Here is a 25,402-nt window from a genome sequence, read left to right as displayed (position 1 = left end):
CAGGCACCAGGCCAGGCCGGGCAGTCTGGCCAGCTGGAGGACACAGACCCCACCTGAAGAGGGGCAGTGACTACCGGTTCTGCCGACGGCTTCCCAGTTCTCAGACCATGTCAGAAGCACCTCCTGAAAATGCATCTAAGTTCCCCTCCAGAGGCAGGGAGTGGCTTGGGCCATCCAGGGTGCCTCTGCCTGCCAGTGGTCCCACATGGGGCTCAGTCATCAGAAGCACCCTTTGAGAATTTTTTATGTAGAAACCATATGCTTTTTTTGGTGAAACCTCCCACTTGTAAAATGTGGGCTTAAAAAAACAAATACTCCACCTCACTACCATCAGGACAACTACTATTAAAAAAAAGTGGTGGCAAGAACGCAGAGAAATTGGGGCCCTTGTGCAATGTCAGTGGGAATGTGAGACGGCGCAGCCGCTGGGGCAACTGTATGGAGGTGCCTCAAAAAATTAAACAGAGAATTATCATATCACCCAGCAATTTTACTTCTGGGCACGTGCCCAAAGGAATTGAAAGTATCGACTCGGAGATTTGTACACCCAGGTTCATAGCAGCATTATTCACAGTAGCCAAGAGGTGGAAGCACCATACCTGTCCATTGATGGGTGAAGCGATACACAAAATGTGGCGTATCCGTGTGATGGAGGGTTATCCAGCCTTAAAAAGGGAAGAAAGTCCGACACATGCTATAACGTGGATGAAGCTTGAGGACATGTTGCTCAATGCAATAAACCAGTCACGAAAAGACAAATACTATAAGATCCCACTTACATGAAATATCTAGAACAGTAAAAGTCATCAGAGACAGAAAACAGAATGGTTGCCAGGGCCTCTGGGGTAGGAAGAAATGGGACTTGTTTAACGGGGACAGAAGTTTAGTTTTGCGGGATGAAAATGTTCCGGAGATGGTTGCACAACATCGTGGATATATGTAATGCTACTGAAGTGTGCACTTACGAATGGTTAAGATGGCACATTTTATGTCATGTGTATTTTACCACAGTTTAAAACAAATAGTACATGGGCCAAACGAAATCATGTGCGAGCTCAGTGTGGCCTGCAGCTCCCCACCTTTTGAGATCCCTCAACTTGATCTCTATCAGGGCCCTTCTGGCTGCTTCACAAGACAAGAGGCCCTGGATGGTGGTGTCCTGATGGAAAGAAACTAAGACAAAGGAAGCTATTAAGTGGTGAAACCAGAGACCCAGCCTGCCGGTACTGGGGGCCTGCACCAGAGGTAACAAGCTCTCCACAGAGGATTGTCATTAAGACTTTTTTTTTTAAGATTTTATTTATTTATTTGACAGAGAGAGACAGCCAGAGAGAGAGGGAACACAAGCAGGGGGAGTGGGAGAGGAAGAAGCAGGCTCCCAGTGGAGGAGCCCGATGTGGGGCTCGATCCCAGAACGCTGGGATCACGCCCTGAGCCGAAGGCAGATGCTTAACCGCTGTGCCACCCAGGCGCCCCTGTCGTTAAGAATTCTGAGCCTTGTGCACTGCACGCTGCAGATCCACGCTTCCAGAGGCCGCTTTCCCCCCCACTTCAACTAGCCTCTCCTAGCGCCTTTCTTCTGGCTGCCTCCAGAGGGGCCAGGAGTCTGGCATTGGGGCCCTGACCCAGCCTGACTGCCCTTGAAAACTTTTGTGTGGTGTTCAGCTTGATTGTCCAACTCCTTTCACTGATACCCCCAGCTCCTCCAAATCGTCCTCTAGCTTCTGTGGCCCACGGGAGTGTTGCGGGGGAAGTCTGCAGCATGCCTCTCCTCGCTGGAGTCCTGGAGGGACTCTGTCTCCACATGGGGGGCACTAGCCCAGAGGTGGGTAGGTTCTGGTCTCCCAACAATGAGCATCTGTTTCTCTGGGCTCCTAGGAGTTCAACTGTGGATACCCACTCTCCTAATTCACAGATGGGCAAACCAAGTCTCCGAGGTGCCAAAGGACTCGGTCAAGACCTGAGCCCAAACTCTTTTCCCCAAGGAATGATCTTCCACCCTTCCCACCATTTATTTCTGGCTCTGGCTGAGAAGGCGGAGGGAGTTTGCACAGGCCCAGGTGGGAATCTAGGAGTCCAAGGCACTCATTACTCTCTGGTTTCCACCGCCGATCTACCCTCTGAGTGTTTGCAGTAGCGAACAGGAGCTTGTCCAGACTTTAAGCTTAAACACTACTCCCAGGCTAGGTATGTGTCCTTGGCCAAGCCCCTCCCTTGCCTGAGGTCTGTTAGGCCTCTGTACAGAGCAGGTTGGGCTTTAAGAGCTGGGCTTTGCACAGATGGATCTAGATGGATGCAGACAGTAGCGGCAGGGGGAGTGGGGTGGGGGTGGGTGCACATACCTGTCTATTAGGACCTGGAGTACCGAGGACCCTCTGCTACCTCTAAGGCTCCATAGGAGGAAAGAATCCCCTAAGGCCTGGACCCAAACCTGCAGAGGTAGAGCGGGGGTGGGGGTGGGGGCTGCCATCTGGGAGTGCAGCCAAGGGGCCAGACAGCCACATTTTAGGGCTATCCCACCTGCTCCAGGAACCAGTTGGTGTCCTGGCCTGACTTGGCCACATTGAATGGCAGGTGAAGGCTGCCCTGTTTGTCTCTGAGATTTGTTCTTTAAAAACAAAGGACAGGGGAAAAAATTAAACTAAAAAAAATAATAAAAATAAAAACAAAGGACAGGAGGCGCTCCACTACTCTAGTAAGCAAGCTGCGTATTGGTGAAAGGTGTGATTCATGTGCCCCTGAAATCCGTGAAAATTTGGAGAGCAATTTGGCAATACTTATTACAGCTCATGACCCAGCTAAGAAAAAAAAATTGCAGGAGACGCAGAAGATACCATTTATGTAAACTTGAAAATCACAAAACATGTTCTCAGGTACAAGAATGTGCCCTCAACATTTATGTGCAAGTAAAACCTGAATGAAAAGGATACATGCCCCTGAGGACATCCGGACCTTTCATGTTAAAAATGAAAAGTTCCCACCACAGTGATCTACAACCCTGACAAATGGTGGAGAGATAGTAATGAAAAAGAAAAGAATTTCATTTTCATTTTTGTTGCTTATTGAATTTGAAGCAAATATGACAAAATAGTTATAAGAGTCAACCTTCTGGTAAGTTATCTGTATTTTTAAATCTCTTGGTAATACTAACAACCAAAACCCCACGCAAACCAGCCCAAACAAAACTGGAGGCCGCAGTGGAAACGCCTCCTCCCCCAGGGCGCGGGGAGCTAACCAGCACAGGCCAACCCCGCCCATCGGCCGGAAGGGAGGGCGCTCCAAAGAGGAATTTAGGGAGCAGGGGAGGGCGGCCGCCGCCCGCGGTCCACATCCGGGAGATCCTGGACTGGCCCCGCGCCCCGCCCCCACACAGCTCCCCGCCTCCCGAGGCACCAGCTGGGAGGCGTGCCGTGCAGTCCCATTAGCAGGAACAGCGCCGGAGCCCCCCTCTGATTGGTGGAAATTGCGATCCTTGATTTGCATAGGGCTTCGGGCCAGCGCCCCTGCCTACCACGGGCTGCGTCTGCGCGGGGGCCCAATCGCAGTGGGCGGCCTGCCACCCGAGGGGCGTTGAGGGCCTGCTCCACCCCGGTTCCCCCGGGCTTGTTGGCCCCCTTCCGTCCAGAACCCAGAGCAGCGTTTTACGGTCCTGGTCTCCCGGACGCCCCAAAGAGGAACTTGCGGAGCGGTTCAGGCGCTTCTGGAGATTCTTCTGTGCCCCACCCCGGGATCCATGGGAAGGCCCCTTCCTGTCTCACCAGCGCCCCGCGTGCTCTCCCCGCGGCCTGTGCACCTCCTCTTCCCCGGAGGCTTGCGGAAACCTTGCTGAAGCAACCCCCCCCCCCCCCCCCATCGAGGGCGGCCCTGGCTCTTGGTATCCCTTCAGGGCGCGTGCACACACAATTGCCGGGTGTAGTTGTCTGTCTTAATGCCTGTCGCTCCTTGTCCAGTACAGGGCGGGGCATGTAGTAAGCGCTCGCAGTCACCTAACAAGTAGTTACACATCCTTAACACTGGGAGAAAACAACGGTGGAAAAGCGGCCCCTGCCTTCAGAAAGCTAATGAGCTGGGTGGGGGAGAAGACAATAGATAACCATTTCAAATAATTATAAAGTGGTTCAGTGCCAAGAAGGAGCCTGCAGAGCAAATCACAGGGGTTCTGACCAGGCTGGGGCTCTGGATGGGGCTTGGTGGGCTATGACTGGGGCTTCTCCTCAACCAGATCTACGGTCCCTGTGGTCAGGACAGGGTCTTGGCCTCTGTGTCCCATTCTCCTCCCGTCTCCAGTTTGGCAAGCACTCAGCTTGGTTTTAAGCTAAAGGATTCACAAAACTCCTAAGTATTGAGTGAACAGACTCAAGAAACACCCATTCCCCCTCAACCTCCAGCCTTTTTGCGGTTTCAAAAAAAGCAGTTTTGTTCACAGAAAGCTCCAGTGCTCCATGTTTGTGACAAAATCCATTTCTTAGGACCGATGCCAGGAGGAAACAGTAAGATCCAGAACTTCCCCTGCAGCAGCATTTTCCGAAATGTAAACAGTTTATCAAATATAATTTATTCAGGAAAAAAATACAGTGTTTTAAGAACTTAATTCCAAAAGGCTGACAGAACCCAAAAGCTGAGCAGAAAACAGCCTTCTATGAGCAGTACCAGGTCAGGGCTGAGAACTGCCAGCAAGGTCTAGCTTTGAGAGAAGGCTCCACGGGTCAAACCAGGTATAAAGGCCCCTATGAATTATTGATGGTGGTGGTCCCTACTCTACCCAGGCTGCCCATTTGCTCCACTGTGAGTTTCTGGTTGCAGCCAGGACAGCCACTCACTCATGAATCCACAACTCTAAACTAACTGTGTTATCTCATCCCAAAGCAAATCCACACACATACAACACAAGCACCTGTTATCGTAACAATATTTAGTACAGGAAATCGCGGTCGTAGTCTCTGAAAATCCGGTGTTACTGGCTGTGAGGCCGCTTGGCTTCGGGCTCCTCTTCCTTCTCCTGCTTTAGCCATCGCTCCAGGAGTCCTGCACCTCCTCTCTTGGTGGGGAGTGGGCTCTTTTGCAGGAACTGGCTGGACCACTGGGGCACATCTGACTCTGCCTTTGAGGGTGTTTTGGGCTCTTCCTTTTTGGGTGAGTTTGTGGCCAGCCATTGCATCATCTTCTGGCTACTACCACTTGCCTTGAGCTCCTAGGAGAAAGAAGAAAATGTTCAAACCACCCAGCTCAAGCTATTGGGAATAAGCCAACTTCAAGGGAAGAAACAGGGGAAGAGGCATTAGGTACTGACCCAGGCTTAGAAAATGTTACTGGGAGCCAGATGGGGCCCACTGGTCAGGAGTGGGGAGAAGAGAGGAGCAACCGAGTATGCTCCAAGGGGTGCAAGGGATAGGGAAGAGCTCTTAGAGCAGGCCTCACAGATGAGGTGTGTGGTATCAGTCAGTCAGAAAAGAGAGCTGATGGGCATTCCAAACAGGTGCAGAGAAAAAAGCATTCTCAGGGAAAAGGATATAATTCAGTGTGACCAGGCTGAGTGCAGGGCCATGAAACTGGAGAAGTACAGCTTCAAACAGTCACCGCGATTAAGGATTCAGCTAAGGCTGAACAGGATGACCTGTTTCCCCACTGTGCAGCCTCTCCTCAACCAGCACTGCTCCCTCCTGCTCTCACACCTGCACCCCAACCCTGAACCAAAGGTTCTGAATTCCTATAATGCCACTTCTCCAGAATGGGAATTCTTCAGGAGTAAAGACTATAGCAGAAATGGGCAGTATCTAGCACAAAATGAATGTGTATCATTACATTTTTATATTTTTGGAGACATCTAATGAATAAAAGGATCAGGATTGCAGGAGTTTGACGAGAACTGAGACAAAAGAAAAAAAGATGACACTGAGTATGGAAAACTTAGAAACCTTCAGAAAAATGAGGGGTAGCTGTTTTGCAATCATTGTCCTTAACAATTCTCAGGCATTCTAAGATGTCTATTCTTGGAACACTCAGAGTCATGTCCTACTTAAGTCCCTTGGTGCCACCTGAAAAACCTGCTGTTCCTAAACCTTTGCTCTGGAACTTCTGTTCCCACTGAAGGTCTTTGGCCTGTTCACCTTCCCTTCAAATTACAACCGGATCCTTGACAATTCTAAAAAGTTAAAGTTCATGGCAGGAATGTTCTCAAATCCTCCTGAAGGAGTATAAGGATTGGAACTCCTCCAACTTGTAGTTGGGAAAGCAGAGTACAGAAAAGAGATAGAAAAAAAACTCCACAGCTGCAGACAAAGATACAATTATGGACAAGGGCTCCTTTGTCTTTCTTGCAATCACCCTCTAGATAGGAGTCCTCAAACTTGGTTTATCAGACTCACTGACACAGCTCTTAATGACACAGAAGCCCAGCCCTGAATACTGACTCAACAGGTCTAGATACAGTCCAACATTTTACATTTTGAAAGAGCTCTCCTGAGGAGTCTGAGTCACAGCCAGTTTTGTGTATAGCGTTCTGCTTGACCTTGCCATACATAAGGAAATGTGAGTCTTAGGTGGTTTAAATTAAAGCTAATTGTGAAAGACCAAATCCTAAAAGACATATATATATATATATATATATATATATATATATATATATATATATATATATATATATATATTTTTTTTTTTTTTTTTTTTTAAGATATTCTGACAGAAGACAGAAATCTCTGAAAGGACCGTCAGAGTCACAGGCGCCTACCTTTTTGACCAGTAAGTTGAGAGGAGCCAGACATTCAGGAGTGTTGTTTCGGGTGTTGTTCACCACGCAAGAGACTGGATGGAAGGTGATGTTCTCTGTGGGGTGGATTAACTTCAGAGCTTCCCGAGTTGAGACCTCACCAAAGTCAAGCCATTTAGAGACTTCCTCCTCTCCATCTAATATGGCAGGCATCCTAGGCAGTGAGGTAGAGACATTAGTTGGGAGGTAGAGGGAGGGTAGGGACAGAAGGGAGACCTGAGTCAGCACAAATCATTCTAAGGAGAGACTTGTCCTTTCTCTCCACCTCATGCGCTGATTTGCTGCCACATGCTCCCTGACCACAACTTGACAGGACACGAAATTCAACCCTGGAAGAGCTAGCTTACAGTTTTATGGCAAAGACAGTGAATAGTGCTATGACTGGATCCAGTGCACTCCAGTGTACATTCTCATTGGTGAACTTTCTAAGATGACTCAGCCTTGAATTAAAGGGAAATTAAAGGGAAAATCTGTCTATCAGTAATAATCTCTGGATTTACAGTAAGAGCTATTCACATAATTGTGAACTCTAGGAAACTATGCCTCAAAAGCAAGGATGTTGCTACCTAAGATGACTCCTGGTACCCAGGGAGATGTTAGGAAAAGATCCTATGTTTAGCTTCCAGTTTTATGTCCTAGGCCAACGCAAAGCATGCTACACATTTACTGGTGGGTGGTACAGTTGATTTTAGGAGATAAACGCACAAACATCTAGTTTAATAACGGAAATGTATAACTTAAACAAATCAAACGTATACTTTAATTAAGCGTCTGCCTTCGGCTCAGGTCATGATCCCAGGGTCCTGGGATTGAGCCCTGCATCGGGCTCCCTCCTCACCGGGAAGCCTGCTTCTCCCTCTCCCACTCCCCCTGCTTATGTTCCCTCTCTTGCTGTGTCTGTCAAATAAATAAAATCTTTAAAAAAAAAAATAAATAAAAAATAAAAAATACTTTACAATTGGGGCTCCTGGGTGGCTCAGTGGGTTAAGCATCTAACTCTTGATTTTGGCTCAGGTCATGATTTCAGAGTCATGAGATGGAGCCCCACAGAGGGCTCCATGCTCAGTGGGGAGTGTGCTTGAGATTCTTTCCCTCTGCCTCTCCCCCGCTCACTAGCTCTCTCTCCAATAAATAAATCTTTAAAAAAAAATCTAGTCTCTGAAATCTAGAAGCATTTTCTGATGAATGGCGTCTCTGCATTGTATTATAGTTCAGCTGGAAGTAACTGGGAGCACTTTACTTTTCTTAACAGCGTATAAAATCAATGGTGTCTTAGATTAGATGAAATGGGAACTTAAATTAGCAAAACACAGAACCACTATATCACATGAAAGTATAATTTCACATACAATGCTTAGGATAAGCTAAAATAGATAATCCTATTATGTGCAGCACTGCATTTTTTCAGCAAAACATCAAGCATCACTTCTGAGGGCACTCAGATCTGGCAAAACTTGTTAAAGTGCTATACACATATAGTCAATTCTGCTAACACTTTTTAAAAAAATTTTGTTTATTTATTTGACAGAGAGAGAGCACACAAGCAGGGGGAGTGGCGGGCAGAGGGAGAGGGAGAAGCATGCTACCTGCGAGCAGGGAGCCCTACCTGGGGCTCAATCCCAGAACCCTGAGGTCATGACCAAAGCCGAAGGCACATGCCTAACCAACTGAAACACCCAGGCGCCCCTGCTAATGCTTATTTTTAAAATGTCATCTGTTCCAATGTGATTGCTATATAGAGAGCAATTTCAGCATAATGCAAATTTCATGTTTACTTTACAGTTTCATCTGTGAGAAAACACAACGTGAAAACACAGACAACTGCACCCAGCTGAACAGAACCTTCTAGGAACACACAGAATACACATGTACACACACCTAAAACACTGATAGCTACTGTGGCTCACTGCACAGTATCTTCCAAAGTTGTGTTTTGCTCTTTTTTTTTGCATTTGTGAAGTTCTCCCTATATAAAAAAAACCTCTTCATTCAACATCTCACACAGGTCTAAACTTTGTAGCTCAAAACATGTGAAGCAGTGCCTGTAGGTGGAAAACTTTTAAGTACTGAGAAGAAGCTTGAACTATTAGAGCGTCTTCAAAGTAAAATGAGAACATGTGATATCTCCTTAGCAACAGACATAAAGGAATCCACCGGCAACAACACTGTGAAAATAAAAGGATGTCTATGGCTGCAACAACTTCAAGAAGTATCATGAAGTCAGTATCAATCAGGCCTAAAGAAACAGAAACAATGAAGAGATTCTTTAGCATAAGGACTGAATGTCAAACAATGAAAAAACTGCTTTCTCCAAAAGAGAATGCACTATTTATACATAAAGACCTGAAATACCACAGAAGTGGCTCCTCTGAGAGCTAGTAATGGATGGCTTGGTCGTTTCAAACAGTGATGGAATTTCCAAAGCTTTCAGTGTCAGGAGAAGACATCAGCATGGATGAAAACGCTGCTCAAGAATTTTCAGCAGTTAATACAGAAGTGAATTGCAGGAGGGGGCTATACACTGGATCAAAATGTTTAATTTTGATTAAATACGTATCTATTATAAATGCATGCCTTAAAGGAACATTTCTTTTCTTTATTTTTTAAGATTTTATTTAGGGGCACCTGGGTGGCTCAGTCCGTTGGGCATCTGCCTTTGGCTCAGGTCATGATCCCAGCCTCCTGGGATCAAGCCCTGCATCGGGCTCCCTGCTCAGCTGGGAGCCTGTTTCTCCCCCTCCCTCTGACCCTCACTCATGCTTGTTCTCTCTCTCTAACAAACAAACAAACAAACAAATGAATAAATAAAATCTTTAAAAAAATAAAAAATAAAAATAAAGATTTTATTTATCAGGGCGCCTGGGTGGCTCAGTCGGTTAAATATCTGCCTTCAGCTCAGGTCATGATCTCAGGCTCCTGGGATCGAGCCCCATGTTGGGCTCCCTGCTCGGTGGGGGGTCTCCTTCCCCCTCTCCCTCTGCCATTTCCCCGCTTGTGTTCTCTCACTCTCTCTTTCAAATAAATAAAATCTTAACAAAAAAAAAAGAAAAAAGATTATTTGAGAGCAAGAGTGAGAGAGAGCAAGAGCACAGAGGAGATTGAGAGGGAGAAGCAAACTCCCCACTGAGCAGAGAGCCCTACATAGGGCTCAATGCTACAACCCTGAGACCATGACCCGAGCTGAAGGCAGACACCTAACCAACTGAGCCACCCAGGCACCCCCAACATTTTTTTTTTTACCCCCGAGATCATGACCTGAGCCTAAGGCAGACACTTAACCAACTGAGCCACCCAGCACCCCCTGAAGGAACATTTCAAAAGCAGAAAAACATGCCCCAGGATTTAAGGCCGCAAAAGATCACAAATTTTGCATAATCCTCCCTCCATTTCACAATAACTTATAAGCTACAACTTCTCTGACATTTATTTTCCACAAGCAAATTCTAGAACTTTCTAAAGTAAAGTGCCATATTTAATGTAATATCTACATAGACAACTGTGGTACTGTTTTTAATAGATCCCTATTATTTTTTAACACGTTCCTGATAAATTTTTATGTGTTGTCCCCCTAACCCTGCTTTTCCCATAAGTTCTTGGGTCTTCACTGTACAGTCTGACATAGTGTAGTGACTTTTAGGAATGCATGTCATATTATACCCAAATTGACTGTAACTGTATTTTGCAAAGCAACTGCTACTCTCTAAATCTGTGCATACAGAAACACTGAATCGAAAAGCTACTTCTCTAAAAGCAGAGTACAAACCCTCCTCTGAATCCTTTTGGACCCAGGGATAAGAACTGTGACTTGCCTAGGGTGAATGTCATTCAAGCTTTTACAGGAATCTACTGTGATGATGGTGTAGGAATACAGGAGGTCTCCTCCTTCTGGGGACTCCCAGCAGTCAAAGATCCCCGCCATTGTCAGCAGCCTCCAGTTGTCCCAGACTTTCTCCCAGTGCTCGGGACCATCCACAGCACCAACGCTACCTGACTGGAAGCAAAATACGTGGGCAGATTAGATACTCAGCAGCCCCTCCTGCACACAGGTTGGGCACTACTACAGACTAACATGGCAATAATTTTACAAGTACTTCAGCCCAGGTGTTATTAACTCCTCTTGATCCACTGTTGCCAAAGGAAAGAAGTTTGATGGCAAGTACCCACTGAACCTATGGAGTTATGGCTCCTTAATGCTTTTAGAATACAATCCAACATCATCAACGGGCATTCAGGACTTCCACAATCCAGCCCATCATTCTAGCTTTTACTAATAATTTTAATTTGACCCAAACCCAGCTGTCTGTAAATGAAGCCCTTGTGCAACTTCGTGCCTTTTTATCTTGCCAGAACAACTTCCTCTGCCCAAAATGTCCTGCCATTTCTCATCATGCCAGCTCCTACTTGCCATTTAAGATTCAATTAAGGACCTAGAATATAGAAAGCTGGGAAGAGTACCCCCTCCACCTTAACAATAAGAAAAAAGCTAGATAATCTACAAAAATCAATTTTTCCTTTTCATTTTATTATTTTATTTATTTTTTTAGTTTTTACTTTCAAGCCCCACGTGGAGTCCAATGCGAGGCTTGAACTCATGAACCTGAGCTCATATCAAGAGTCGAACGCTTAACGAACTAAACCACCCAGGTGCCCCCAAAATCATAACTTTTCTTAAATTCATCAGAAAACTGAGGTCAGTGGGCAACCAACTGGCGTGAACTTTATGGGAAGACAGGGACCTCCAAGGGAAGACAGAGACATAAGTACTGGTTTACTGGTGGCAACAGGAGGAAGACAAGGCCTCCATTCAGATAAAATTATTACCAAATTGCTAAAAGCAGTGTGTGGGCTAGCCTGAAAGTCAAGAATCGCTGGGAGCTGTAGACGTCAGGGGAGTCTGCATGAGCTTTTGGATTCTTCTCCATGAACTTCCCCAGCTGCTCACAAGAAAGATGGAGGCAGAGCGGGAGACTAGAGAAAGCCTTCCTTGCTGGTGCATGTCTAGAGGAGTGGAGCTCCCGTACATCAGGAAAGGCATGAAGCCTCACCCAATCACTTCTCCTCTAAGGAGCAAAAGCCTTCAGGGCCCAGGGTATGGGTAATAAAGCCTACTGCCCCTAAGATACAGGAAAAGACCCACTGAGTCTGGGGAAGGGTAAAAGAAAAATCCCTCTACTCCCCTGAGGAAGGAGTAGGATCCCCGAGAAAGCCTGAGCCTGACAGCCGGGGCCACAGATCTGCCTGAGACTGAGGCTGTATGAAGACAATAAAGAACACTCTCCTACCCTTTAGGTCAGCAAGCACCACATGGACAGCAACAGCAGCCTAATTCTAGGGAAGCAGCAGGAGCACAGAGAGATCCTTTCCAAAGCACAGGCCTAAAGGGAGGTACTACAGCAGAAGGAAGCAGGACTATTGAGAAAAACCCTCTGGAAAATCACCCTTACCCTGAAAACAAGATGGCACAGAGAAATTTAAAGCCTGTAGTGAATAAAGGTAATTGTAACAACAAAACCAGTTCAACTCCTGATAAGATCGGCTCAACCTCACACATTAATGGCCTATTAGAAGGATAAGTGTATCCATTTCCAGACATAAATATTATATGTATCAGTCTCTATGTCTGGCAATCAATCAAAAATTACAAGACAAAAAAAAAATCCAGGAAGCACAATGAACTGCCAAGAGATACAGAAATCAACAGAACCAGACCCAAGATATTTCTTTTCCCAAATACTAAAACTATCAGAAAGGAAATTTAAAGTAAGTTTAATTAATATGTTAGAGGGTCTTGTAGAAAACGTAGACAACATACATTACAGAGAAGAAATCTTGGCAAAATAAGAAGATTTGACAATAAAAACTACCCAAACTAAAGCACAGAGAAAAATAAAATACACAGAAGAGAACATTCAAGAACTATGGGACAATATCAAATTGTCTAACATGTAATTAGAATCCCAGAAAGTGAAGAGCAAGAAATACCTGAATATATGATGGCTGAAACTTTACCAAAAATTATGAAAGAAATCAAATCACAGACCTGAGGGAGCTCAGAAAACATGCCAAACACACACACACGCATAAAAACTACACACATCATATTCAAACTGCTGAAAACCAGAGAAAATCTTTTTTTTTTTTTTTTATTTTATTTTATTTTTTTTTTTATTTTTTATTTTTTTTTTTATTTTTATTTTTATTTTTTTTATTAATAATGATTTTTTATTATATTATGTTAGTCACCATACAGTACATCCCCGGTTTTCGATGTAAGGCTCGATGATTCATTAGTTGTGTATAACACCCAGTGCACCATGCAATATGTGCCCTCCTTACTACCCATCACCGGTCTATCCCATTCCCCCACCCCCCTCCCCTCTGTAGCCCTCAGTTTGTTTCTCATAGTCCATAGTCTCTCATGTTTCATTCCCCCTTCTGATTACCCCCCCTTTCTTTATCCCTTTCTTCCCCTACTGATCATTCTAGTTCTTATGTTCCATAGATGAGAGAAATCATATGATAGTTGTCTTTCTCTGCTTGACTTATTTCACTAAGCATTATCTCCTCCAGTGCCGTCCATGTTGTAGCAAATGTTGAGAACTCATTCTTTCTGATTGCTGAGTAATATTCCATTGTATATATGGACCACAACTTCTTAATCCAGTCATCTGTTGAAGGGCATCTCGGCTCCTTCCACGATTTAGCTATTGTGGACATTGCTGCTATGAACATTGGGGTGCATATGGCCCTTCTCTTCACTACGTCTGTATCTTTGGGGTAAACACCCAGTAGTGCAATGGCTGGATCATAGGGTAGCTCAATTTTTAACTTTTTAAGGGACCTCCACACGGTTTTCCAGAGTGGCTGTACCAACTTGCATTCCCACCAACAATGTAGGAGGGATCCCCTTTCTCCACATCCTCTCCAACAATTGTTGTTTCTTGCCTTGTCTATTTTTGCCATTCTAACTGGCGTAAGGTGGTATCTCAGTGTGTAAAAAACCAGAGAAAATCTTGAAGGCATTAGGCAAAGAGGAGCAGTGGAAGCACACATTACAAACATAAGAAAAAAGACAAGAATTACAGTAGACCTCTCAAAAGAAACTAGTAGAGCCAGAGGCAATGGAGTATTTTTTTTTTAAGTGCTGGAAAAAACCCAAAAAAACTGCCAACCCAGAATCCTATACAAAGTGAAAACACCATTCAAAAATGCACATAGTGATGCCAGGTGCCGGGGCCAGAACATGATTAAAAAGGGGCATGGGGGAGAAAAACCATGAGAGACTCTTAACTATAGGAAACAAACTGAGGGTTGCCGGAGGGGATGTGGGTGGGGGATGGGGTAATTGGGTGATGGGCATTAAGCAGGGCATGTGATTTGATGAGCACTGGGTGTTATATGCAACTGATGAATTACTGGACCCTGTATCTGAAACTGATGATGAACTATATGTTGGCTAACTGAATTAAAAAATGGGCATGGGGCTTCTTTTTGGGGTGGTAATAATGTTCTGAAATTAGATACTGATGATAGTTACCCAACATTTTGAATACTAAAACCACTATATACTTTAAAAGGGTGAATTTTATTACATGTAAGTTATATCTCATAAAGAGAATAATGATGATTTCAAAAATGAACTAGATAGTTTTCTGGACAAACAAAAACAGAATTCATTACCAGCAGGCCTGCACTACAAGAAGTACTAAAGAAAGTTCTTTAGGCTGAAGGGATAGGATACCAGACAGAAACTTGGATCTACCCAAAAAGTAAAGATCCATGGAAATGGCTAAAAATTAAGGTAAGTGTAAAACTTATTTTTTATCACTCTAAAATATAATCGACTCTCTAAAGCAAAACAGTAGCAATGTATTGTGAATTTGTAGCATATGAAAAAGTAAAATGTATGACAATATACCAAAAGATAGGAGGAATCAGGACCATACTGTTACAAAGTTCTTTTTTTTTTTTTTTAAAGATTTTATTTATTTATTCGATAGAGATAGAGACAGCTAGCGAGAGAGGGAACACAAGCAGGGGGAGTGGGAGAGGAAGAAGCAGGCTCCCAGCAGAGGAGCCTGATATGGGGCTCGATCCCACAACTCCGGGATCACGCCCTGAGCCGAAGGCAGACGCTTAACCGCTGTGCCACCCAGGCGCCCCTGTTACAAAGTTCTTATACTACACAAGAAGCAATTTATTCTTGAATGCAGATTATTAATTTAAAATGTTTCCTACAGAGCCCCTATCAAAAACATTTTTAGGGGTGCCTGGGTGGCTCAGTTGGTTGAGTGTCTGCCTTCAGCTCAGGTCATGATCCCAGGGTCCTGGGATTGAGCCCCACATCAGGCTCTCTGCTTGGTGAGGAGCCTGCTTCTCCCTCTCCCTCTGCTTGCTGCCCCCCCACCCCCGTTTGTGCTCTCTCTCAAATAAACAGAATCTTAAAAAAAAATTTTTTTTAAAAGAAGTAAAAATAATAAGCCAGAAGTGGAGACAAAATAAAAAGTACTCAATTTAAAAGCAGCCAGGAGGGACACCTGGGTGGCTTAGTCAGTTGAGTGTCTGCCTTTGGCTCAGGTCACGATCCCAGGGTCCTGGGATCAAGTCCTGCATCAGGCTCCTTGCTCAGTGGGGAGCCTGCTTCTCCCTCTGCCTACCACTCTTCCTACTTGTGCTCTCTCTCTCTCTCTGGCAAATAAATAAAATCTTTAAAAACAAAAAGATAAAAAAAAAAAAAAAAGCAGCCAGGAAAAACATGTTGAATGAATGAAACAGAAAACAATTAGCAAAATAAAGAATTTTTTAACCCCATCAGATTGATAATTACATCAATTGTATCTTCTAAACACTATAAAATTCCTTCCTCTAGGAACCCTTCTATGATGCCCCAATCTGAGTTATATGCTCTCCTCTATGCCCCCATAACTTCACAAGCATGCCTTCCTTGAGCATTCACCATTGGCCTATGACTGTTGACTTGTGTGTTTCAGTAGCCAGGCACCCCCAATAATTCCCAATTTTTTAAAAAATTTAAATTCAATTAGCCAATATATAGTACATCATTAGTTTCAGATGTAGAGCTCAGTAACTTATCAGTTGCATCTAACACCCAGGGCTCATCACATCACATGCCCTCCTTAATGCCTGTCACCCTGTTACCCCATCTCCCCACCCACAATAATTCCCAATTTTAACGAAGCAAACTGTGATGAGAATGCAAACGCTTTAGCAGTATCAAAGAAATAAATGTGATTAAAATGAAAACATGATGTTGGCATGTCTAATTTGTTTTCAATTTCCTTATAATGTTACGCGAACAGGCTAAATTCTTTGCCTTAAAATTAGGTTGATTTTTGTTTTGTTTTTTTAAGATTTTATTTATTTATCGGTGTGTGAGAAAGACAGTGAGTGAGCACAAGCAGGGTGAGTGGCTGGCAGAGAGAGGAGGCCCCCCGGCCAAGCAAGAAGCCCTATGCAGGACTTGATCCCAGGACCCTGGGATCGTGACCTGAGCCGAAGGCAGACACTTAACTGACTAAGCCACCCAAGCGTCCCTTAAAATGAGAGTTCTATGAGGGGAATGTTAAATACAGAGTCACCATGTGACCTAGCAAATCCGCCCCTAGGCATACACCCAAGAGAAATTAAAACAGATATCCATATAAAAACTTGTACATGAATATTCACAGCAGCATTATTTGTAGCAGTCAAAAGTAGAAACAACCCAAGTGTCCATTAACCGGTGAATGAATAAACAAAATGTGGCCTATTCACATAATGGACGAGCCATAAATGAGCAATGAAGTAGTGACACATGATACCACATGGATCAACGCTGAAAACGTTATATTGAGTAAAAGAAGCCACACAAAAAGACCACATATTGTATGATTTTAAATATATTAAATGTCCAATATAGGCAAATCTATAGAGACCAAAAGATTAGTGGTAGGGCAGGGGGGAATAGGGAACGGAGAGTGATGGATAATGGATATTGGGTTTCTTTTCAGGGTGATGAAAATGTAAAATTAGACAGTAGTGATAGCTGCACAACTTTTAATATACTAAAAAAATCACTGACTTGCGTACTTTAAAAAGGTGAATTTCATGAATTATACCTCAATAAAGCAGTTATTTAAAAAAATATTCTATGAAGAAAGAAACAAAATGTTCTTTGGATTAGCTTCTTTATCCCTTTTGAAGTATCTACCATGGGTGCTGTTGACAATACCTTTTCCGTTTTGGCTTGGGGGAAGTAGATGAAATATGGCTGCCTTTGGCTAGTAACCTGACATCGCTGCCACTCATAGAATCCATCTGCTAAAACGACACAGCGTCTTCCCTTTCCAAGAGGTACCTGAGGGAAAATGTGAACAAGATAGGGTCTTACTGACAGGATGTGTCATGGACTTGAGTTAAAATCTCAGGTCCACCAATGTATGACCTTAGAACAGTTATTTAATTTCTCTGTTTCTCCCTTTTCTTATGCATAAAGTCACCACTCACACAGCTGTTGAAAATATTAAATAATGCACTCCAGCCCCAGCTGCATCTAATTTTAAGTGCATGAGAACCTCCAAGTGAAAACTGTCCAGTTGAACTCAGTCAACCTACAGAATATGAGAAATAATAATAGTTTTGTTTTAAACCACTAAGTTTTGGGATGACTTATACAGTAATATATTTAACAGTACTCAACGTTATTAGCAACTGGGAACACACTTTCCAGGAGAACCTTATTTTATTTCTCAGGTATATAAGGCACTAACAGCTATGTTGGAAAAAAGAACAGAGTATGTGCCTTTTCCCTACACCTGCTACCTACCTTGAAGGAACGTTTCTCCATTATGGTATCACTACGACAGTTGGAAGTATTGAACTTCAGCTTGGAAGGATCACTCTCTTTGAACCAAGATGGGACCAACCCCCATCGCATGGGAGCAATGATACGTTCAGATGAGTCTGCACCCTGTCATGGGAAAAGGTTAAGATCCAGTGAGGAGATCATAATGAAATTGAGAAAAGCAAATGTAGCACATGTATTACATTACATTGAAATACCAAAAATACAGAGATTATTAAAAGGGAAAGATTCTACTTAAAAACCATTTTATTTTTTAAGAGTTTTTTCTAAGATTTTATTTATTTGTCAGAGAGAGAGAGAGAGTGAGCACAAGCAGGAGGAGCAGCCAGCAGAGGCAGAAGCACGCTCTCCGCTGAGCAAGGAGCCTGATGCGGTACTCAATCCTAGGACTCTGGGATCATGACCTGAGCCAAAGGCAGACGCTCAACTGACTGAGCCACCCAGGCATCCCTTGAAAACAATTTTAATGTTTTCAGCATTTATCAGAACGTAAGACATACTGCTTAGGTAGGGTGGGTGATACAAAGAAGTTTAGTCTCTGTGAACATTTACTTAGTGCCTCCTATGAGAGAGACATAGTGCTAGGCCTAGTAGTTCATGTGGTCCCAGCTCTCAAGAAGCACATGTCACAGACAAGAATAACACAATGAGCTACATGCTATGATCAAGGGATGCAGACAGTGTTGTGGGGCACATGCAATGTGCTTCACCTCAAAGGGTGGTGCTTCACCTCACTATAACATGTAAGGCCACAAGGACATAAAAATATTAATAATTTGAGAAACAACAGGCTAATGGCCATATAAGTGGTAATAGGAGTAGCAAAAGAGTTCAGCGGAAAGTGATCTGTAAGAGATGGAATGCAGAAGTATCAACTCCTTAGAAGGGGCAAAAAGGACAGGGGTGGGTGGGGTGGTTCTTAAATTAGATCCCACAAGAGGTAAAGAATTCAGACAAAGAGATGGGAGGGAAGACCAGATATGAAATTAAATGAACAGGGGTGCCTGGCTGGCTCAGTTGGAGGAGCATGTGACTCTCGATCTTAGGGTTGTAAGTTTGAGCCCCTCCCTGGGTGTAGAGATTATTAAAAGCAAATAAACTTAAAAAAAAAAAAAAAGAACTTAAACGAACAAAGAGGCAATGTCAAGAATGTGTAGGAAGTGGTTTTGTGCAGAAAAATAATAGCAAGCCTGAGGATGCTATTTTTAGGAGGGCCTGCTTACAAGGTTGGCCCTCAGCATCTGGCACCTTGGATTTTTTTCCTAACTTGGATGTTTTCCCCTTTTCCTAACTGATAGGAATGGTTTGGTTTACTGTGCCTAGTCTGTGCAAAAATGAGGCTTATGCCGAACATCTGCTTTCCTTCTGAGAGTCTGGAATTTCGTTGCTTGCTAGGCAGAGTACCCAATAAAAACCTTAGGCTTTTGGGGGGCTGGTTCAGTTGGTAGAACATGTGACTCTTGATCTCAGGGTCATGAGTTTGATCCCACATTGGGTGTGGAGCCTCTTTAAAAAAATAAAATAGGGGAGCCTTGGTGGCTCAGTCGGTTAAGCGTCTGCCTTCAGCTCAGGTCATGACCCCAGTGTCTTGGGATGAGCCCTGCATCAGGCTCCCTGCTCACTGGGGAGCCTGCTTCTCCCTCTCCCACTCCCCCTGCTTGTGCTCCCTCCCTCAAATAAATAAAATCTTTAAAAAAATAAAATCTACTTTTAAGTATTTATTTTAGAAAGAGAGTGTGTGCGTGAGTGGGGGGAGAGGCAGAGGGAGAGAATCCTCAAACAGACTCCCCGCTGAGCATGAAGCCCAATGTAGTGCTGAATCCCAGGACTGATATCATGACCTGAGCCACAATCATGAGTTGGCCACTTAACCGACTGAGCCACCCAAGTATCCCTAAAATAAAATCTTTATTTTTTAAATTTTTATTTATTTTTAAAGATTTTATTTTATTTATTTGACAGAGAGGGAGACAGCCATCGAGAGAGGGAACACAAGCAAGGGGAGTGGGAGAGGAAGAAGCAGGCTCCCAGCAGAGGAGCCTGATGCGGGACTCAATCCCAGAACGCCGAGATCACTCCCTGAGCTGAAGGCAGATGCTTAACGACTAAGCCACCCAGGAGCCCGTAAAATAAAATCTTTAAAAGCAAAATGGAACAAAACAAAGCAAAATAAAAAACAATCTTGGATTTTCAGTTTCTAGTGGGTTGCCCCAGGCAGAAACACTGCCCATAATTACGTTTTTCATTTCTGGAGAAGGAACACGCCTGGTGTATCCCCTTACAGGAAGGAGAGAAGAAAAGGAAGCCTGTGTGTGGATTTTTTCCAGATTCCTACTGGTGTCTTTTTCCCTTGCTGATTCTATTATGTATCCTTTCACTGCAATAAACATTAGCCATAAAGTGCCTTAATACGTTGAGTCCTTCCTAATGAACCTCCAAATGTGGGGGAACCCTAGGGGGACTCCTACATACGGTTGTTAAAATTTTGGGGGGGTAACTGGCCCCTTGAGCACTTGATGAAATCTACGGATTAAAATGCCTGCGCACATATGCATGCGCCTGCTCACGCACACACACACTCACTATTCTACATGGTGTAGTACACCATGGGTTGGAAGACATCATGAGCAGAGAGTCCATTCTGGGTGCTACCATGATGGTTTGGGGGTAAGGATATGGTGGGGCTTGTGATGGTAGTAAGAATAAAAGACACCACCAGAAGATAGACTAGAAATAAAATTGTGATGGTAAATGGAAAAAGAAAACAGGACTGATTAATTTTTCAAGCCTAGAAGAATGAGGAAAAGAGAAAAATCTGTTCCCTGAAATCATGACCTGAGCTGAAGGCAGACGCTTAACAACTGAGCCACCCAGGCGCCCTAAGAGTCTGACTCTTGATTTTGTTTTTTGTTATTATTTTTTTTAAGATTTTATTTATTTGACAGAGAGAGAGAGCGTGCACAAGCAGGGAGAGTAGGAAGCAGGGAGAGAGGGAGAACCAGGCTCAAGGAGCAGGGAGCCCGATATGGGGCTCGATCCCAGGACTCTGGGATCATGACCTGAGCCGAAGGCAGACGCTTAATGACTGAGCCACCCAGGTGTCCCAGGACTCTTGATTTTGGCTCAGGTTATAATCTCTGGGTTGTGAGATCAAGTTCTTTGGGCTCTGAAAACAACGGGGAGTCTGCCTGAGATTCTCTCCCTCTGCCCCTCTCCATACTAAAGTGCACACGTGGGTGATCTGTCTCTGAAACAAATCTTGAAAAAAAACCCAAACAACCCAAAATGAAGAAAGACAGCTTTTGTGAATCCTCTCTTCGAGAACCAAATGTGCCTTCCAAGCAGAAGAGCCCCCTATCCAAAGCATAAATGAGAGAACAGTATACAATGGTTGTCTAAATGATCTTTTATCAGAATTTGCAAAACAATACACTAAATTTGACATTCTCAACATGCAATTTTGACAACCCTTCCCCACCAAGATCTAGCAGGGAGAAAAGGGGGTATGCTACTGGCATCTGGTGGGTAGAGGCCAGTAATGCTGCTAAACATTCTGCAATGCACAGGACAGCACCCCACCCAAAAGTGCCAAGGTTGAGAAATCCTACTTTCCCACCCACTGATCATCACCTTCAATGTTAGTGTGTTCACTGGACAATTCTAAGCCAAACCCAAACATGAGGCTGCCCCCTACTGGGAACAATGAACAGAAAGTGGCTGAGAAGCCAAAATACTGAAAATATTGCTCAGTATTAGTCATCTTTTCCTTCTACCTTTTTGGACTTGTGACCAGAACAGCTGGTACAGCTGGGGTAGATAAATGAAAGAGGAAGTAATTTGCAAATCAGTGGTTTCAAATGCAAATGTTGCAATCTATACACATGTGTTGGCCATTGATGATATGGATTAATGAACAGCTAAAATGATTCTAATTTTGTTTTACAATTTACAGGTTTGAGACAAATGGAACCTCATATTTATCAAAATTAGGAAACCCCAGCAATCTTAACAAAATTAATTAGAGATGTGGAGTCAAAACACTACATTAGTAAATTTGTACCACTGATGGAAAGGGGGAGGGGGTTCTGTTTGCTAGGGGCTCCACCTTCTCCATTCCTAGTTCCAGGAAGCATCTACTGGAGTGGGGGAAAAATGGCCTGGACCTCAGTCTCAGCTCTGTACCCTCACTCACTGGGTAACCTAAGACAAGTCTTAGGTTATCTCTACACTTCTGTCTTCACAGCTGTTAAACAAATTTTTCTTCCAGCTAACATTCATTCTATAATTCTAAAGATGTGATAGAACCAAGGCTAAAAAAGGCACATACATGCAATCTGTCTTTTCACTTCAAATTAGGCTTCCTTTGAAACATGTTTTATTCTTTCCTTTCCTAGCTGAAGTTCCCCATGCTATGTTTTATTTTGATTTCCCTCTCATTAAAAAAAAAAAAAGTTTTTAGTTTCAACAGGGAAGGATGCACCCAGTAAAAATAGCTCAAGAATAAACTATTTCAAGTATATAGCTTCATTCAACCAAAAAGATCAATGTTATTTGGTATGTTTATTTCAAATAATATAGAAATGAACCTCGACTACAATATTATCACAAGAATTCTGACAAGTAGCAGGGGCACAATAGACTCTAAAGTGATTTAAGCATTATGGACCAAACAGAATAAAAATCCAGGATGGAAACAATCATGATTTTTATTTTATTTATTTTTATTTATTTTTAATTTTTTAAAAGATTTTATTCATTTATGTGACAGCCAGCGAGAGAGGGAACACAGCAGGGGAGTGGGAGAGGAAGAAGCAGGCTCCCAGTGGAGAAGCCCGATGTGGGACTCCATCCCGAAACGCCGGGATCACGCCCTGAGCCGAAGGCAGACGCTTAATGACTGCGCTGCCCAGGCGCCCCACAATCATGATTTTTAATAACTTATCAAGGGCATTTAAAACGCTTAAGACAAGGAGGGTCGCCTGGGTGGCGCAGTCAGTTGAGTGTTCAACTCTTGGTTTTGGCTGGGGTCCTGATCTCAGGGTCCTAGGATCAAGCCCCAGCAGGCTCCCCACTCAGTGTGGAGTCTGCTTGGGATTCTCTCTCTCTCTCTGCCTCTCCCACTTGTGCTCTCTAATAAATAAATAAAATCTTACGATAAATAAAATAAAATGCTTAAGACATGGAGAAATCATTCATTTCTGGAATTAAGCATTTCATTTACTGCATGCTAGCACTGGTGCCCACGTGCATGCACACACGCCCAAACACACATTCAGGAGATAAAGCAAAGAACCAAAACATGATTATGAATTACTGTTCACTCCAACGCCACAGAGGTAAATACTACAGAAACAATGAGTGCAATTAAACTCCTGATAGCCAAACCAACCACATCTGTTCCTAGCTTCGGTAAAAGACAAACATAAACACAAGCAGAAAAAAATAGAAACTTCCATGTTCAAGAAACACCAGAAGTGTTTCAGATTAGCTCGTCTTCATCCTGCTCTAGGCCTAGAGATTCTGGTTCATCTGGCCTGGTAAGGGGCATGGAAATCTTTTTTTTTTTTTTTAAGATACTCAAATGACCCCGATTATCAGTGAGGTTTGAAAGATGCGGTCTTAAAAAGCGTATTCAAATGGGGGTGGGGGTTCAAACAAATTTGGCACGCATTCCCACGAGCCCTGAAACGAGCCCGAAGAACACGGAATCATGTTCTTAGATGAGAAGATACTGATCAAACTTCTCTTTGCAGCGAGGTCCGGCGTGGTTCTCAACCGGGGGTCAGAAGGCTGACCTGAGCAGGGGCTGAGCGCGCGACAAACCCAAACCAAGTGGATGAGCATCCCCTGCGGGCCCGGAGGCCGGCGCGGCGCAGACACCAGCGGTTACCTTCTCCAAGTGCAGTCGCGACAGAAGCACTGGGCTGCTGGACTGAGGGCTCTTGTTGTACGAGGGGCAGTACTTGTCGGGGTCCTTCCACTCGGGGAGCCGCTGCCGGCCCTGCCGGTCCCGATAGGCGCACGCTCTGGCCAGCACATCCTTAGGCAGGTGACAGGACGTGCGCCCGCACATGCTCGCGCGCGGCCCGGGACAGCCTGGAGACGAGAGCACGGCGGGGCGGTCGCGCTAGCTCACGGTCTCCCATCGCGGGGCCCCCACGGCGGCCGGTGTCCGCCTCGCCGAGGCCGGGCGCACTGCGGGGGGGCGGCCCGCCCCGAGGCGCCGTTCTTCAGCTCCGCCCGGCGGCCGAGAGAGGCACGGGGGCGGTCTGCGGTCACTGCGGGAGCCGCACGGCCTGCCTTCGCCGGACCCCTTCCGGCCTCGGCGTGCCGACCCCGATCCTCCTCCTCCTCCTCCCCTCCCCCTCTCCCCTCCGGGCGCCCACTGCGGGCGGGGGGAGGAGCTCCCGCCCGCTAATCTCCAGGACTGCCGCCCGCGCCGCCCAGAGGCCGGCTCTCCCGGCGGAAACTCGACCTGCTCCCCAGGGCCAGGGCCCCCGCGCCGCCGCCTCACCTCAAGTCCCCCTCGGCCCGGCCGCCCGCCCCGCCTCACCTCACGTCCACCTGGGCCCGGCCTGGCCCGCCTCGCCTCGCCTCACCTCACGTCCACCTCGGCCCGGCCACCCGCCCGCCTCAGCTCCCCTTACCTCGCTTCACGTCCCCTCACCTCACGTCCACCTCGGCCCGGCCACCCGCCCGCCTCGGCTCCCCTTACCTCGCTTCACGTCCCCTCACCTCACGTCCACCTCGGCCCTGCCGCCCGCGACGCTCAGACTCCGCCGCTCCGCGTTCTGGCGTCAGGCCCCGCCCCCAGCGCGGCCAGCCCCACCCCCAAGGGGCGGGAGGTTCCCGCGGCCTCCCGCGCACCTCGGAATTTGAATCTTCTGAAAGAACCCCAAGAGAAGACTATGACCGGCTTTGGGGACTCCCCATCCCCCGTTCTCGGAGCCCCGTTCTCCTCCGTCTTCGCCCGTGCCCCTGCGGGGTTGAGCCCCTCTCCCAGGGCCAGCCGCAGGAACCGGCTCATCTCCGCGGCGCTGGCAGAGACCCTCTGTGGGTTCCAGGAAGCATGAAGCGCCCTCGTCTGTATGGCGGGAGCCAGAACTAGGGCACGGGGTCGTTGTAGGGATAACAGGAAACATTCTCATTACTTTTCAGGGAGGCTAACCGCCTCAGAGTTTTGGGGCAAAAATTGAGAAATCATCAGGAAAACTTCCTTTAATCACGCAAGTCACTCTTATACTTCCGTGGGCACCAGAATGCGACTTTTCAGGGACTTCACCTACCTCCCGACCCCCAAATCTGAATTTCTAAGGGTGAGGCCTAGATTTTTTAAAAAACAGGCTTTGCAGGTGTATTTCACCCATGAAATTAGCAAAGGCACCTGGCTTGAGTTTAATAGCAAACGAGGTGGCGGCTGAGCCTGCTCCCTTGGGACATAAACCAAGGATTTCTCCATCTTCAGCGAACAGAGTGCTCTCTAAGGGCTGTTCTTCCCTTCTGTGCATTCACTGAATTGGGAGCAGGCAAACCCCAGTGTACATGCTAGGGAACGCCCAAATGATCCCCCCCAAGCCCTCTGAGGGCTCTATTCATCACCTAGAGAAGGAGGGCGATGGTGAGGATGCAAGAACAGGCACATGACCTCGGGACCTGCCATCATCCCCTCAGCAAACCTGCACCACTCCTGTTCCTGGGGCTTGGATGGAGAGTAGTGGGAGTGGTCTGACCTCAAGTACAGAAGCGAAAAGGCTGTGGGTGGGAATGGATAG

At 45.4% G+C, this 25,402-nt stretch overlaps 1 protein-coding gene across 5 annotated transcripts; it reads right to left on the bottom strand.

The window, feature by feature from the left end:
• Positions 1-4,534: 4,534 nt before the first annotated feature.
• HMCES (5-hydroxymethylcytosine binding, ES cell specific) lies at positions 4,535-24,461 on the bottom strand. 5 transcript variants are annotated; one of them, XM_057311972.1, is made up of 7 exons: positions 24,366-24,461; positions 23,521-23,726; positions 17,592-17,735; positions 16,998-17,123; positions 10,580-10,757; positions 6,728-6,924; positions 4,535-5,191 (listed from the first exon to the last, which is right to left on the bottom strand). In XM_057311972.1, the coding sequence occupies exons 2-7, from the start codon at positions 23,701-23,703 to the stop codon at positions 4,955-4,957; spliced, it is 1,065 nt and encodes a 354-aa protein (XP_057167955.1). In that variant the 5' UTR covers positions 23,704-23,726; positions 24,366-24,461; the 3' UTR covers positions 4,535-4,954. The 5 variants fall into 5 exon arrangements, with proteins under 5 accessions (XP_057167955.1, XP_057167954.1, XP_057167956.1 ...); XM_057311971.1 differs by having other exon boundaries at positions 24,346-24,432; XM_057311973.1 differs by lacking the exon at positions 24,366-24,461 and adding an exon at positions 24,278-24,316.
• Between the last annotated feature and the right edge of the window lie 941 nt (positions 24,462-25,402).

This window comes from Ursus arctos, unplaced genomic scaffold (assembly GCF_023065955.2).
Source record: "Ursus arctos isolate Adak ecotype North America unplaced genomic scaffold, UrsArc2.0 scaffold_14, whole genome shotgun sequence".
NCBI lineage: Eukaryota > Metazoa > Chordata > Mammalia > Carnivora > Ursidae > Ursus > Ursus arctos.
The sequence above is the reverse complement of the archived record's forward strand: the minus strand, read 5'-3'. Positions and strand labels throughout refer to the sequence as shown.

Coding starts and splice junctions, on each gene's coding strand:
- HMCES (XM_057311972.1), bottom strand. CDS start 23,703: ATGTGCGGGCGCACGTCCTGTCACCTGCCTAAGGATGTGCTGGCCAGA. Junction 6,925..10,579: donor AAGCTTGAATGACATTCACC/CTAGGCAAGTCA, acceptor CTACCTCACTGC/CTAGGATGCCTGCCATATTA. Junction 5,192..6,727: donor TCAACTTACTGGTCAAAAAG/GTAGGCGCCTGT, acceptor TCTTTCTCCTAG/GAGCTCAAGGCAAGTGGTAG.